This window comes from Pyxicephalus adspersus, chromosome Z (genome assembly GCF_032062135.1).
Source record: "Pyxicephalus adspersus chromosome Z, UCB_Pads_2.0, whole genome shotgun sequence".
Lineage (NCBI taxonomy): Eukaryota > Metazoa > Chordata > Amphibia > Anura > Pyxicephalidae > Pyxicephalus > Pyxicephalus adspersus.
The window spans coordinates 80,052,624-80,070,305 of record NC_092871.1 but is presented as its reverse complement, the minus strand read 5'-3'; the positions used below and the strand labels follow the sequence as shown (position 1 = coordinate 80,070,305).

The window sequence follows — 17,682 nt, the reverse complement described above, 5'->3', positions numbered from 1 at the left end:
TCTACCAATGGAAATGGGGAAGGTACCACATTTATAAGGATACAGGAAGGCCTATAGGCACTGTTGCAATGTTAGTAGCCATGACAGAAATTCCAGATTTATCATTGCTGTGTTTGATGTTATACCTGCAAGTGCTGCACATAAAAGACCAAATATAAGTAAATTACATGGGAAAGTGAAGCTGTGATCAACTAAATGCAACTGTGCCTGACCGAAGCTTTTGTTATTATTTAGAGGAACATATAGGAAACAACTAAATCTAGGTGACTCACTGATCAGGGGCAATCTCTGTAGTAATTGATTAGTATCTGCTAGCCCCAAACAACTGGAAGCCATTTTGTTCCAAATTTCTATTCAGGAATGTTGGTGTTGTAAACTTTCCTATTAGATGTCCAAAGACTTACTATGTCCAGTGGTTACATTTCAACTTTTTCTTGGAATGATACCCACTAGGGCAGAAGAGGGGGGTGATGGAATCAGTCAAGCAACCACATCACAGACATGAGGTATGCGATTACTAACAGCTGTTTGTTGCTGTATGACTTTCTTTAATAACATGTTTGTGAAAGAAGTTTTTCTTTTTTGAGACCTGAACATCTTGTTGTTTTCTTCCTTCCGCTTCATCCACAGCATGTAGCTCCCCACGATGCACTGCTGGTGTGCTTTTATAAGCCATCCTGTCAATACAGGTTTCACGTCTGAATATGTCTTACTATAAAATGTATTTTTTTTCAGTCAAAGCATTTATTTTGTGTATCTGGCTGCTCCTCATGCTGACTACCTTATAATGCTGTTATCCATATTGTTTGAATTACCCTGAAGTTTTCCTAAGCTTTTGAAGTTACCTGACCATAAGCACCAAGTTAAAGATATTTTTTATGTACAGCTTTAAATATATTAGATACACTGTTCACTGAATGCTGTTTATTGTTATTTGGGATTTATAAAAGTACTTTTGTTAATTTAGGACCACTCATTCTAAAGTCATTCTGAAGCTTAAGCTGAATTAAAGTTTCATTTTTAAGCATACATTAACAACTAGGTCATTACACAAGCGATTTCCTTTCTGCAAAAATCCCTCTTACCCGCGTGATCGGTTTCTGGGAAAAAAAAGCTGAGTTGCACATGTGCAGTGCCAATTTGGTTGTTGGGATACCTGGCATTCCCTGCTACGTATGCCAAAGCTGGGAAAGAGCAGGCATACGGGAGTTATGTCATCCTGACCTGGCCAATCAAGATGGCCGATGAATGGCAAGGAGGCAGCAAAGTAAGAAGACGAAGTCCTGCGATGGGACAGGTGAGTAAAATGGGTTTAGTTCCACTTTAACTCCCTGACTCTGACCCTTACCTTGACCAATGCTCCTTTTCTCCACTCTCCAAAACCTATGTGTGCTTCATGCCAGATTATGTTATAGCTTACACATTGTTTGGGCTTGGTGACTGACCAGTAGGTCGGAAGCATTAATGGCAGCTATAAAGGAGCCAGAGCGAAGTAGGGGTGTGCTACTGTTGATTGCAGGGACTAAATCTTCCACAGATAAGGTGATATCTACCTTTAATGCTTGCTAGGGCTACGTACACAGCGCAATAATAGTTGTTGTAAAGGATCTTTCACTATCCATTCCAATGACAAAAAACTGCACAATGCACGAACAAGTGCTGTACATACAGCACCATTCTGCTCTATAGAGAGGGAAGGGGGAGAATGATTCAGCTGCACCCCACTGTGCTCTCTCCCCTTTACTTGCATTACGTTCGATCATCGTCCATCCTCCGTGGATCTGCCAGGACGGTCGTTCGGACGATGGACGACGAACACTCTACACACACAAGATTCTTGTCCGATATCAGCCTTGAGCCGATTATCGGACGAGAACCATTGCACGTGTGTACGTAGCCTAAATCACAGATCTGGAACAAACATGCAGATGGTAAAATCAAAACATACTTGTTCTTGGCCAGAGACTTATCAAGTGCTGAAGTCAAAGAAACACCATGAAGTCCAGGCATCTAGCATTTTAGGGAACATGAGATCATCAATCAAATCCTGTAGATGACTTACTCCACTTAAGCAGATGCAGGTAAAGAAATGTATGCATGCATGAAAGGCAAGTATGGTCGAGAAAAAATATATAGTAGAATAAAAAGAATAAACATAACAACCGGCTCCGCTAAAATAGAATCCATGAGAACCAGAGACAAATGAGTCAACAGGGAAGGGCAACCCATTGCTAATATATAACTACAGATCTATTGTATGGGTCAACACACCTTGACACACATGCTGCTGCAAGTTACCAGCTGGTCACAAGGTCACTGGGACAATGTTAGCCATGTGGAAAGTGGAGCAAGATCAAACCATCAAAGATCATGGGAAAGCTAAACAAACCTTTGCAATATTTAACATAACCCTTTCATAAGTCAAGTTTGACAATGCACTTGCAACTTCAAGTTAAAGAACGATATTCTGAACAAAAACATACAAAAACCTAAAATGGCCTAAATGTTAAAGCTGAATTCCATGCAAACATCTAAAGGCAGATGAAATACATATCTAGGAACTGTTTTGCCCACTAATGGATTGGAATGTCTGTCCACCTAGTCTACCATCTAGATTTTCATTTTCAGTCACTTTTTTTTCTATCTATTGCAGGTATGCAGTACAGCCAGGTTACCTCCATCCTGGGTGCATGTGGTTGGGCAGTGGAGGAGCAATCGCAGACTGTAATCTATTGAATTTTTTAGGAAATCAGAAAGCGTATCCGTATATGCATGCAGCAAACCTGAATGGCTCCTAATAATATTATTATTATTATTATTATTATTAATATTATTATTATTAATAATAATAAACAGGATTTATATAGTGCCAACATATTACGCAGCGCTGTACATTAAATAGGGGTTGCAAATGACAGACAGATACAGACAGTGACACGGGAGGAGGAAAGAACCCTGCCCCGAAGAGCTTACAAACTAAGAGGTGGGGGAAGTAACACACAATAGAAGGGGAGATATGGAGTGGTAAGAAGTAGTGAGGGTTTCAAAAGACAGGGGAAATAATTTTTCTTTTCTTCTTTTTCCCTGCTCAGGAGCTACAATACATTTATGACCTCATACACATCATTTTTTTTTCAGATGGACCTCAGAGCATCAAAAAGCAAAGCATGTATGTTGTGGTAAAGTACATTGGGGTGCCATTCAACTAGTGAACTGATGCACATTACAGTAAAGTTTACAAAAGATACAATTTAATGAGAACTACCAGGGCATTATTGATTTTAGTTGGTGGTATGGTGGCTCAATGGGTAGCACTCTTGCTTTTGAAGCTCAAAGGCCAGGACCCTGCATAAAGTTTGCATATTCTCCCCATGTTTGGGTGGACTTTCTCTTAACACTCCAGTTACCTTTCACATCCCAAAAACATGCAGGTAGGTTTATCTATTTCTCCCCAAAAAATTGACCTTAGTCTGTCTTAGTGATATATGACTAGGTAGGTAGGGAGCCTCTCTGAAAAACAGTTAGTGACATAACTATGGACTTTGTAATGCTCTACTGAATATGTCTGCACTATATAAATACAGGGTATTAGTAATATTATTACCAAACACTACATTTGATTGTGCATAAAGCTGGAGTTCACCTTCAAGATTTTCAAAAATACCTACCTAATAGCTACAGAGGAAATAGGTCTCACTTTAAATTTCAATTGTTTTACAAAACATACACCAGAAAGGGTAAAAGTAACAGGACAGATCTCACTTCAGTGTTATTCCAGTTTGCTAAGAAAAACAAATGCTTAAGATGAACTATATGCATTGGATTTTGCCAAATGTATTTTTTTTTTATACACCTTTTTATATTTTGAAGGAATGGCTGTTTGCCTTATCTCATAATTTTCTTCTGGGAAAAGCAGTTATTAAATAACATAAGCAGCAAATTAGATTTCTAGGGGGAATTCTGGGAATAGTCTACAGACTGTGCCAGGTTGTCTTTTTGGAGGGAAGTCATACATGTAGTTTTGGGCAATTTTAGAATACAACATCCGTCCTTTGTGTTGGTGATTTGCAATGCCAAGGGCGCTGTACAGATTCTGGGTTTTGTCCCAAGACAAACATTTGATCATCTCAGGCACAAAGCTAGCATATGTATACAGCTTAGGACCCTCTTTTAGGTTTTTATTGATGTCTGTGTGCCTTCTTTGGAAGAATCAATTTGTTTTGATAACAATTGTCACCAAGACAGAAAGGAAGGATAAAACCTGCATTTGAATTTGTCATGAAAGCAACAGGTGAAGGCAAATCTTCCAACGTAGATAAATATTTAGGATGGGAAATCCCCCTTGCTTTGTTACGACGATTATTATTTATATAGCGCCATCATCTTCCATGGAACTGTACGGGTGAATCATAAGATAGTGAATTCCTCCACTTTGTTATGACTATAATTATTCATATAGCACCATCATCTTCCACAGATTATTTTGTTGAGATTTTTGCTCACTTTCTGTTGGATCTATCAAATAAAAAGCAAAGTAAATTCTTCCTAGCTGAACACATAACAAAAAATATTTAAAGTAACCAAGTAGAGGTTTTAAATCTGTCCTACTCTACTCAGTTATTGCATTGCATACATTTTACAATGGCTACCATTTTCCTGCATTTTCGATATCCATGGACGTGCTTACCATACTGTTCACACTGCCATAACCTCTGCTGATAAAGCATAGATGGACAAAATTAAAAGTGGCAGCATTAGGCCTGATTTATTAAAGCGCTCCAAGAATAGAGAAGATAGACTATCATGGGTGAACCGGGGTGATCAAGAAATCCTAGAAGTGATTGATTCCAGGACTGAAAACATTTGCCAACTAATATCAAATGATTTTTAAGAAATCCATTCCAGGTTTTCTGGATAACACAAATTCTCCCATGATAGTCTATCCTCTCCAATCCTGTAGAGCTTTAATAAATTAGGCACAATATGTGTGGGTAACAGAATACCAACTGAGCCACACTAGGCTACAAACCATATTTGTTTTTCATAATTCAAAGCCTGCTGTAATCATTCTCTAGCCAGGTAGATTGACAAAAGTCAAATTATTGAATAAAGTTTAAAACTTATTATAAACCAACCAAGGGATTAGCTAAATATTAGCCCAGCAGCTATTATTAACACATGGTGTTTTCCAAGTGGTTACAGTGCAGAAGCATGATAAATCAATGCCTATGTATCATGCTACAGAAGAATGATCTATCCAAGAGCCACCACTATACTTGCTCAGGGACTAGATAGGAGAGACAGTTGTTATAGCAAAAAGACATCTAGACATTATCCCTTTTATGATAGAAATAAAAAAAAATATCAAAGCTTTTTTTTTAAAGCAGAGAAGCTTTTGTGAGAAATAAAGAGGCGACTGTTATATTTTCTTTTATCTGAAGATAAAACAAACTGCAAAATAATCTGCAAAGCCGTATCTCACTAGAACAGATTTATACCCACACCATACATGGCTAGGCAAATCAAATATGCATATCTTATCTCAAAATCTGTGATGAGCAAATTCCATTATGGCTTTGTATCACTGATTTTTTTAAAAATAAATACTAATATGGGTAAAAGATGTTAGCCAACGGGTCAGTTCACCTAAAAACCTTCGGCATTACTAAGGCACTGAAAAACACAGATCACCCCTTGGCACACCAACCTGGGTCACAGGGAAGAGCACTCATCTACCTTTTTGTTATCCTTATTTCTTTGGACTCTTCAATAATTAGTTTTGAGAAAATTGCTGTAGCTTTTTTAAATCAACCTGTGATTTTTTAGTCCAGTTTTAACTTTACACTCAACTATGTCAAATGGCTGACTGAAGGTTTGCAAGGTAGATTGCTAATTTTCTACAGGTTTACATGTAATTGTATTTTGAAATTTACTGAAAAAGTGTATTGCTAGCTTTAGTCCCAGGTTTTATGGCCATTCATGATAGATATGGACGAATTATACAATTGCAGACCATCAATCTTAATATGGGGGGGGGGCAAAAATGTTAATTCTAGGGAGACAAAGGCTATGTCAGCATGCTAGATCAGTGTTTCTCGCCTTTATACCATGGGGGAACCATGTCAGGGAATATCTACTAGATATCCATAACTTACAGTACATTAGTGTGGTGATCAGTGGAAAAAAAATGTCTCCTACACTGATGGCCCGTGGGAAGAATGTCAGCCTTACAGATAGCCAAAAAGATCATTGGTGTCACTTAAACTGACCTGAGAGTCACAAGTTGTTCATTGTTCAAGAACAACCTCAGGAGGAACCCTAGGTATCAACCGAACCCTTGTTGAGAATGAATGAGCTAGATGAATCTCAACCCCAAAGTCATTTATCAATCCGCCCTGGTGAATTGATGAATGAGTGAACAGTAACAACCCAGTATGTAGGAGACCACTGAGGGGTGCAACATGCAGGTCCTTCCCCTACCCTCTTTATAGGACAAGAACAAAGCTGTGTCTACAGCACTTGTTCATTTTCATTTATTATGAAAGATCCCGCAACAGGTTGTGATACTGTGGATTTTCTTAGCCTCACTCCCAGCTGGTCCCCTTCCTTCCTCTTTTCCTTGTTTCCAACTCCCCCGTGTGTTGTCTGATTTTTTGTAATTGTTAGGAGTATAATGTCAGGTACTGCTCGATATACCCCAGGTTATTATGTTAGGACATTACCTCTTCGTCTATCAGAGACAGCGGATCCACTAGGTATTTCGCCCACCTGAGGAACTGTCCTCTTAATGTGATCATGTTAGTTTTTGTATTATTCTCAGTATTTTGTACTCTTTATTGTCTTTTTTTTGAGCATTATATTTATACGGTCTTTAGTTCAACTGTTCTTTGTCGCATGTCTTTTCATTAAATTGAAAAAACAAAAAATTATATTGAAACAGGAAGATCAACAAACAACAAAAATCTGTCGCTATTCTGATGTCTGTACTCCCATAAATACTATGCGACACTTCTTGTAAGGCTTTTATTTTACCCTTCTAATTTCGCCAGGAATACATTTTCTGTCCTAGGATCACAACATTTGCTCACAGTATTCTATAAAGAACACTCAAGGAGAAGGTGTAGTTGGCTACATACACATGCCAGATAATTATCGACTGCTGGACACGTCAGATTTTTGCATGAGATGAACACGGCTGTTTGTTTCAGTCATGAATCTGACATGTAATCTAAATGAACAAGAAAAATGCAGATTTGACATGTGAAAAGAAAAGGTACTCTTCTATGTTTATCACCACTTCAAATTGATAAAAATTAGAATCAGGTGTTTCAAATCGGGTATGATAAAAATAACTTTCCAAGCAATCGTGCTGGTGGAACCTTATTTAAGCCTCATATCTAGAGCCAGGTGTTCTCTTTGCTTTTGTGTAGCACCATCACACAAAGATCAAAAGAGCTTTTCAAGACCCTTAGAAAGAAGGTAATGGATTCCAAGCAAATGCTTAAAAAAAATCCCAAAATTACTTTACCTTAATCATTCCACTGTAAGGAAATTGCCATCCAAGTGGCGTAGTTTGAAATAATTGCTAATTTGCTAACAGCAAATTGAAGTTATGAGCTGAATGTTTGATGCTTAAAGTTCAAGAGGAAAATAATCCTTTAACACCTTAATGATCCACATTACACTAGCAAATTGAGCAATGGCTCAATGAGATGAAATTGTATGGGTTATGGATTGAATTATTCAAAATTCTGACTTGAATCCAATTGAAATGTTGTGGGGGATTAGAAATTGGAAGGAAACCTACAAACATATTCTAACTGAGGATATTTGTAGGCATAAAACTTTTACCAAGCAAATGTCAGACAATAGTGAACTAGGAGAAGTAATATCGGTGTATGGGGCCATAGGTAAAGTAACTTCCACAGTACACTTTTTAATTTATTTATCTTTTTGTTAAGCCAATTGCAATTTTCCCTTGTGTTTTTTTCTTCAAATAAATCATCATCAAAAAGTACATTTTCTGTTGAATTTTCCATGGGGTGTACTTAGTTTTTCACAGGACTGTACACATTTTCCGAAATGTGGTCACTGTGCCACAAAAAAAATCTATTCTCTGCATTATTTAAACGTGGTAACTGTTCATATGTCTCTAGCTTTAGCTGCTGAGACTCTAAATATCAAAGGAAATAAATAAAAGGCAAGCTGTCTCCTTTAGGGGAAGCACACAATCCCAAAATAGAAGGTGAAAATTACAGGGCAGCTCGCCGGGATCTTGAAGCGTCAGCGAGCATTCTTCATGCAGTCGCTTGCCAGGCAATGCTGAAGCCAGCAATCCAAATCACGTGCTGCTGTAACGGACTCAATTCATATGAATTGAGAATATTGTGCAATAGTAGGTGCCATTAGTAAACAATATAGTACAAGATGATTAGAAAAACCTGGAGCAGAGAAAAGTTGGAAAGGTGTTCATAACAACCAGTTAACTAAAATAAAGGAAGAAATCCTCGGTTAACTTTTACAGTTTTTAAAGTGATCATACACAAGAAATCATCTGGATGTAACAAACCATATTAAACCTGTTCAAAATCATATTTTTATACACAGTAAAATTAGTACATAATTTGTTTTATTGGGGCATCCATTTATTCCTATTACACTTACAGTGCTTCTTATTAGATTGTGTCTGTAGTGTTTATTTACTTAAGGAATAGAACAAAGTGTCATACAATTAGTGAATTCACTGCACAAAGAAACAAGAAGATCTGCTGCAGGAATGAAGTAAAGTGGCCTAGAAGTACCTGCAGACACCTGCAAAACCTTCTTCTTGTTCCTAAATCTCAAGCTGTTCTGAAAACTAATCTTAAACCTCTCTGCTCCTTTTTTTGTAAATGTAGGTGTAAGTAGGTGTCCATAGAATGATTGCAACTAAGACTCAATTCTCAATATAAATCGGACTAACCATTAGAATTAGTACACACCTGTGTTAGGCTGTTTTGTCAGAACATCTTTTTACTGCTTTGGCGCTTTGCCCTGGACTCATGAAAACAGTCAATTGGCAGGGGTGGTAGTTCAGCTCACAGGATTTAAGGAACCTTAAAGTCAGTGGATAAAAGGACTGGTCTATGACTTACTGAGGATAATATGAGCACACATAGGCACAAGATTCACAGGACCCTGTCTACATCTACTCTAATTAGCCCATCATTAAATAAGTACTGTGATTTACCACTTCATTACATCTAATTATATACAACTCACAGTAAAGTTTTTTTTAAGGATGTTGTACGTGGTCACTTAGGGTAAATCATTAGTATCCAGCAACAGTAGTAACATAGTAACATTCCCATGTATGTATATATATATAAATATATATATATATATATATATACTGTATATACACATACAGTACTCCATTAAAAACACCCCTCATATTGTGTGTTACTTCCCCCACCTCCTAGATTGTAAGCTCTTCGGGGAAGGGTCGTCTCCTCCTGTGTCACTGTCTGGATCTGTCTGTCATTACAACCCCAATGTATAATGCTGTGTAATTTGTTGGCGCTATATAAATCCTGTTTATTATTATTAATAAGCACAGTGGTTCAGAGGTAAGTGCTCTGGCCTTTGCAGCGCTAGGTCCCAGATTCCAATCTCGGCCAGGACATTATCTGCATGGAGTTTGCAGCTTCTCCCCGTGTTTGCATGGGTTTCCCCCCACATCCCAAAAACATGCAGTGAGGTTATTGGCTATTGGTAGCTCCTCTCTTGTAATCACCCAAAAACAGCCGGGTGGTTACTGAAAAGTGCCGGGTGGTGCACCCGGGTAAAAAGGGCTGGGCAGAACAGTGCAGACAGTGACTAGTTGGAGTTGCTACACATTTGTATATGAAATACAATTAAAAAAAATATTTTGCAGTGTATGAGGACTGCCCTACACAAAAAGTCCTATATCTTAGGTGGTAAAAGATCAAATTGTATACAATATTAGATTCAGGTTAATCATACAACCTTTATTGCCATTGTGTGGACATGCCACGTTTCTAAACCCTGCTCACATCGGGGATAGCATTGAACAAGAGTGTATCTCCTTTCCTGCAAATTGCATTGGTTGTATGTATTACCTGAATACCAAATACCACTGATCTTATACTGTTCTTATACTATATACATCATACAAGTCTTTGCATACAGCATTCTTTACCCAGCACAAACCAATGTGCAGATATTGGATAACCAGTGCTCCAAACAGTAACCTCAGGAGTTTAGCAGCCAAGGTCTGACACATGGGCTCCATACTCTTTAATCTTCCAAAAACTCCAATCTTTGGGTTCAGACTGCTAACCATACCATGTGAGCAAATCCAGGACCAACGCACGCAATGCAAAAGTTCTAGTCTTAAAATTGTGTAAGAGCAAGGAAGTCAAATGTTACTACTGCATAAGTGCAGAATGGTGGCTCAGTGGTTAGCATTCCGGTCTTTGCAGCGCTAGATCCATGGCTCAAATCTCAGCCAGAACACTATCTGCATGGAGTTTGTGTGGGTTTCTCCAAGGTACCTGGGTTTCCTCCCACATCCCAAAAAACATGCAATTAGGTTAATTGGCTTCCCCTCCAAATTTACCTGAGACTGTAATAAAGACATATGATTGAGAAATTAGATTGTGAGCCCCTTTGTTGGACAGCTAGTGACATGACTATGGACTTTGCACAGTGCTGTGTAATATGTTATATATATATATATATATATATATATACACTTTATATTATTATTAATTTTGGACTTCACAATAGAAAAAGATTGATAATTACTAAAAGCATCTGATTGTTTAATTTTAAACTAAGATATATCTTACTTTTGCTGGCTTATACATCATCCCTGTTCCTAATGAAAGCAATAAATGTTTGTACTTTGTACCACAAGCAACGTCAAATCCTCTCTCCTAAAATTTAGTGAAAGGAGAGTCTGAGTCTCACCCACAGAGCTGCTCTGTGGAGTGCTGCCACATCTTCCTGTAGTGTCTGGGTTCAGCACAGACCACAAGAGATTCCAAAATTTTACTGCAGCGGCTTTGCTGACTCCTTGTCCAGATGTTCCCAGCCCACGCTATATAAACACAGCCCGGCCCGAACAATGCATCTCTGAATGAAACTCAGCTTCTCCGTATTATAAATGGCCAGTCAGATATATACTGTAATTCCCAGCACTACATAAGACATATACAGAGGAAAACCATATTATATGCTTCAGGTCATAAGCCACAAAGGCATTCAACTTATATAATTGTACAGGCTATGGTTCAAAATATTAGGCCTCATGGATGAAAAGTAGCATAAAGTAAAGTAAAAGAAACCACTTCAATGTAGATACTAATCATAGCTGATGTTTTTTTTTTGATTAATGAAAGTGGCCAGTATTGATTTGTAGCTACCATTCTGCATTCCTAATTAATTAAAACATAAAATAACATACCTAAGCTCACTTCCCTTTGTCATTGCTCCTTTGCTGCAAAGCCCTAGGGATGCACCTATACCAGAGATTTAGGGGGCCATAAATGGTCCAATCCACTCAGACAGCGTGATACTGGGCGATAACAAATGCTTCTGTCATTTTGAAGTGACATTTGTTTTTCTGGAATAAGGTCAGGTATTATGAGAAAGGACATTATTTTAACTTCCACCCATCAGCCAGGAAACATGATTGTGGGACATGATGCTGATTTTGGCAAATTGATTTTGATTTTGGTAGACATTGATTTGGGCAAATCTAAAATGTATTAATATCAGAAGCATGCATTTTGTTGATGTTTTAGGGCCACAAAATTACCCCCTTATCAAGACAAGAATGACAAAGGACCAAGGCTAAGTACACAAGTGCAATGGTTCTCATCCGATAATCAGCTCAGGGCTGATATCGGACAAAAATCTTGCCTGTCGCCCATCGTCCGAACGACCGTCCTAGCGGATTCACGAACGATCGTAAAAGAAGTGAAGAGGGAAAGAGCACAGCGGGGTGCCGCTACATCATTCTACCCCTTCCCCTCTCCATAGAGCAGAATGGTGCTGTATGTACAGCACTCATTCATGCATTGTGCGGTCATTGGAAAGGATTGTGAATGATCCTTTCCAACAACAATTATTGTACGTGTGTACGTAGTCTAATTAAAAATAAGAACACCCTTTATCAAGTGTGAACAATCAATTAACTTCCTAACTAATAAGTATAGCGAATTAATCAATCACTTACAATCCAACAACATCTCAGGACAGGCTTACTTGTACAATTACTTAAAATTGAAATACAATTTCACTAGATCAGATGGGTCATTATTGCAGAAAGAGACAGGCATTCTCCTTTGTGCAATAATTCTTCTTACCTGCCTGATCGCTCCATGAAAACAAAGTTTGAATGCCAGAATACCTGGCAATCCTGGCTTCCCCTGCACTTGCCAGTCAAAGATTACAAGGAGGAAGTGAACAAGGAAGAACTAAACTATTTGCTCTGCAAGGGAACAGGGAATGGTTTAGTTCCACTGTAATATTTTGCAGCTTACTATTTCTTTGGCATTGGCTTTTTTTTTCTTCATTTTTTAGCAGGTAGAGTTATATCTGTTAATCTTGCCCAAAACGTCTTTGTCCCATTCTGTAACTGGAAACTGAAAATATTATCTTCTGAAATCTACTGATCTGTCCATCCTTCATGTAATGGAGATTGTTACCGGACAAACTAGGGTAACTTGAATCAACACTGCAATTTGTAGACCAATTGATATCTTATTATTAGTTGGTTGCACAGGTACCAATGTTTTTAATTGTCTGCAGCTGGGTGTTTGATGTTGTCGGAAATTACAATGCTGGATGATGCCACTTGCTGCTTAGGCCTGACCACTTGCTCCTCCATACTTGGATGCCTGGATCTGTCATAGTACCTGACAGTCCTTTAGGGGTGAAAAAGGCTGAGGTATATTTGAAAAGTATTCAATTTTTCTATGTTTTGTGGAAAGTTGCCTCTGGGTTAAAGACACTCCATCTATGTATACTAGTTGTGTACTTTAAGTATAGGTACTGACATAACCAACTTTGTTAACAGAATTACCTACAAATCTAGACCCCAGGTCCTTGATGCTTTCATTGTACTTAATAGAAAGTCTTTCCATTTTGTGGGTTCTCATCAGGGTTGGGTCAAGGTCACAAAGGTCAAAGCAGGTCAGTAGGCTTTTAATTGTTCCTACAGGGGTAGTGGGGATGGAAGCATGAGCAAAGCTGTTGACATTTGACAAAAATTCCCAATATGCACATCAATAATAATGTTGTTTAGTATAATATTTAGACTATAGAGGTACACATTTGTTTGTATGCTTTAGGAATGTAGAATGAATATGTTTACTTTACAGTTATAACTGCTTTCAATTTGTACTCCTCTAAACAATGCTGGTATCCAAAAGAGATACATGCCATCAATTAAAATAATATACATTTTTATGGTAAAAACATTTGGAGGTATATTGAAAAATGTTTTTTTTTTAAACAAGGTTCACAAACCTTTGACTTAAGATTGAATTTGATAGGAAAAATGTGTAATTCCTAGGTAACACTTATGTGAAAATTTTAATAATAGTTCACCAATTGTTTATTATGTGCCTAGGCATTCAAATTTAGTGCAAGCATTTTTTTTCTGAATGTATAAGACTAATCTTCCCCCAAGGTGGCACAACATAAGAAAAATTCTTAGTTTACAAGTTGCAATTGAAAATGTCCCCACTGCATAAGGTGATAAATCTTGTATAGCAGATAGGAGGAATGCAAGTACAGTAATCCACATCGACCAAAAATACAATTAGTGCTAATATGTATATTGAGTGCTCTCCTGTGATAAGGAAATGTAGGTGAAAGTGAATATTTTAATTTGTAGTAACATGTTTTGAAGTGCATACTGTGAATAAACTTTTGATACAGGGGTTAAAGTTACATTTTAGTGCTGTTGGTGTTTTATTGGGGTTAAGAGTTTAGGAAAGTTAAGAGTTTGGGGGTTAAGAGTTTAGGAAAGTTCTAAGGAACATACCAGCTTCTGTATTCACATGAAGCAGAACATATTAGGTGGCAGTTGGGAGAATTTTTTTTTTCATGCACACATAAACATGAGATGACATTGACCATGTATACCCAGTTCTGACAGCTAAAACAACCACCATCTGCCCCTATTTAGCCGCATGCTGTGCTCATAAGAGTACCCAAAGACATTAGCTGACAGTTATCTAATAAATGGGTCACAAGCAGACATGTGCAGCTGAGGCTTTTCGGGGTTGAAGGGTGGGTTAATAGTACTGATCAGCCGAGCTAGAAAAGCTTCTTAGTTAATTTGTCCCCCTTGATGATTTTGGAAGTTGGGGTCCACCAGAGGAAGAGAGAAGGTGGCCCGCCAGAATACATTGCTTTCCTGGCACAGTGGCATTTTTTTATACTAGGGCCCCACCAGTTGACAAAAAAAAAAACTAGTATTGAGGATATAAAAGACTGGGGCTCCTGGGGTTTCCAGTTCTCTCCTATCCTTATAATTAACTGCTTTACAATGTATCTGCACATATTTAGGATTTGGCAGTCCATTCTGCAACACATTTGGTCATTTGCAGGCCAAAACTAACAGATATGAGCCATATTGCCGCATACATGTACAATGTGCAACTCAAACTGTTACTTCTTCCAATCAATATAAATATATTATTTTAGATTCATTTTATGCAGGAAGGTTAGGAACACATACACATGTTGATTATTAGAAGATAATTGTTAAACAATGTCCTTGTGTTGATAACCTGCATGTAAATATAAACATTTTACAATAAATACCCCCGAGGTTAATTGACTGGCGGTGTCTTTAGAGAAAAGAAGGTACAGATATGTGTAAGATTGGGCATTATATCTATAATGTTTCTGTGTAAAGAATAAAACTCTTGGGTATTAGGAAGATTATTCAAAAGTATGATTATTCTGAAACATATAGGCAAAATAGTCTATTCTATATTAGAAATTATAAACTGTCATTTCACTTTTTTCAGGGGGGGTTACCTCCAGTGAACACACATGCAAAAACAGAAGATCTTTTATAAGATAATATAAAAACCTGCAATTGTGCATCATAGAGACAAGTAAAGTAATGCATTACGCAGATATACAGGGGTAAAACTGTTACCAGCCCAGGCCATGCACCTGCACTGGAGCCCAGGGATTTAAGGGGCCCAATACCAAACAACCAATCAATAGATTCTAGGAGATAGGTCCCATTTAAGAATAAATTGACCTATCATTCTGCATTCCTGATATATGACCAGAAACAGAAGGTTATAAGGAGACCTTGTAAAAAAGAAAGATAAAAGAAAAACACTACTTGTGGGTGGTAGTAGAGGTGTGTGATTGTTTAACGGTATAAATAAAAAAGCCAGAACAAGGATCAACTGCTTCCATTCCTTTTGGCCAGCATGCTTTATATATCAAAATGATCTTTCACACTCATAAACTAGTTCTAGTTTTGAGGAATGTGTGTATGTGGTTGTCATTCATAATAATACATTTTACAAGACATTGCAATTTGTTTGTGCCAAAAAGCCATCAGAATATGATGATGTGACTATTGCAATTGAAACTATTTTGTAACAGACCTACAATTTATATGTTATTGCAACACCAAATGTATTTCTATGCAGTTTTCACAGTGACCTACCATGACCTATAAAAGGCATAGATACAATCCTCACCTGCATACTGAAATAACCTCTGAGAAAATGATGTTCCCCACATGACTGATCCTATATTCATTTCATTTCGTAAGCATATTACACAGATACTTCCCTGTCTCAGTACACCTATATCTTCTAAAACCTGAGCAGGAAATGTGTGAAGTTGGCACCGACCAGTAACTGCAACAGAAACAGTCACCCTAAATCCTGCCCTTTTGCATTTTTCAAAAATTACATACTTTGTGGTTAAGCTAGGAAGACAATTCAATAATATTCAATTATAAAACCTCAAAGGAAGGTTGGACCCCAAAGGGGACAGAATATGTGGTTCATATTCCAGTAACCACATTTTCATGCAAGATAATTAAAAACAAAATAAAGCAAGGGGAGTGAGATGCCCTGGTGGTCTTTTCCTCAGGTGGGCAGACTTAAGAAGTTAGACGCAACAATTTTTTTCTCCTTGGCATGTTTCATACCATTATCATCAACCCAAAACTGAAATATATAGGCAGTTTAAAGAACAAATGTACAAGCCAGTGCAACATTTACTCACCTTCATGTTGCTGTGTATGGCCGCCAGCACCTGGTGCAGCACCTCCAATATGATATGAGAAGCGCCTGGCTTGGAATTGCTTGGCATAGGACCCTGGCTCCTCTCGTGGGCATGTTGGTGGATAGGTATAAGCAGTGCTCCTGGGCCGATTTACCTGCATGTTTGCAAGGTGGAGGGGACAGACCTCTGTCCCTTTAACTGGTATCTCAACCTCTCCCCTCTGACCATATGGGAAGCCAGGAGAGGAGTCTGGCTGAACAGACATAGAGAGGGTCTAGGCATTGGTAGAAGGACATGGGCAGAAAGCAAATTCAGGAGCCTAATTACACAACATCCCTTGCTTCTCTCCTTTTGCCAGATGTAGTGTGATGAAATCCTGATTTAAATATTTAGAAGTGATCTTCCTTTTGCCAATGAAAATGCAGTACTCCTATAATCCAAGGTATTGCTGCATCAGCAAGCAGCTGCCTCTCAGGGATAGAGATGCTGCAGTACACAAGCAGAGCCAGGCAATTCCTGGGTCTATGAGCTCTTCTGTAGCACCACAGATCAGTCACATAGTATTTCCAAGCCCATCCTGGAGGGGCTCTGTCCACTTCTTCACCATCCTCCCACTGGCTTCCTTGGGTTTCAGCCTGATGGCTAATCCATCACTCCCCCCTATTCCTCCATAATAAGCAGACAGCTTGCCTGGAGGAAGGTCAGCTCCTGTATGAATTAACACCTTGTCCTCAGCTGTCCTTAAATCTTTTGCAGCACTGGGCACCAAAAACAGCAGAGCTGCCCCATCAGGGTGCCACCTCTACCTGTGATTGCTGCCAGCACCCTTAGGAGCACAATCATGCCTTCTGTTCAAGGCAACACACCTTACACAGGCTCAGTCTGCAATACCCTTTGTTCTCTCTGCTTTTTGCTAGAGATGGATTTGGCTTGCAAACACACTCCTGCCTGCAGTTTTTTTCTCTTTTCTCCTTTTTTTTTACTGTGTATGTGAAATCTGATTCTCTTTCCTTTTCTGTTGGATTTCACATCAGATGTATTTAAAATCTGGTCTGGATTTTCCCCCTGCACATGGCTTTTGCCCACCCCCATCTCCAAGGAATACTGTCTATAGCTTTTTTCATGACTTATGCGGCATCTTGCCTTATTAATGCTATTAACCTCTTCTCCGCATGGAATGGCTTTGGAGCTATGCATCTGCTACCAAGAAGGCGAAGCGCATATAACAGAGATGGACTCTAAATGAAAGCAGACCCTGACAGAAGAGGCTGGATCCCAATATAAATCCCCACAAAATCAATCAAAATGAAGAATATGAGTTAACGTCTGTTTGTAAGCTGGATGATTGATCTGGAAAAGGTTCATCAGAAAACATCCAATGGCAACCATACCTTTGCC

The 17,682-nt window shown here is 38.4% G+C and overlaps 1 protein-coding gene across 1 annotated transcript in view; it reads right to left on the bottom strand.

Moving 5' to 3' along the window:
• Positions 1 to 16,894, bottom strand: part of FGD1 (FYVE, RhoGEF and PH domain containing 1) — a 116,915-nt gene extending 100,021 nt beyond the window's left edge. Inside the window, exon 1 of the mRNA XM_072429411.1 lies at positions 16,285 to 16,894. Within this exon, the coding sequence (XP_072285512.1) occupies positions 16,285 to 16,549 (265 nt within the window). The 5' untranslated portion in view covers positions 16,550 to 16,894. The remainder of the gene's footprint in view (positions 1 to 16,284) is intronic.
• Positions 16,895 to 17,682: the final 788 nt, after the last annotated feature.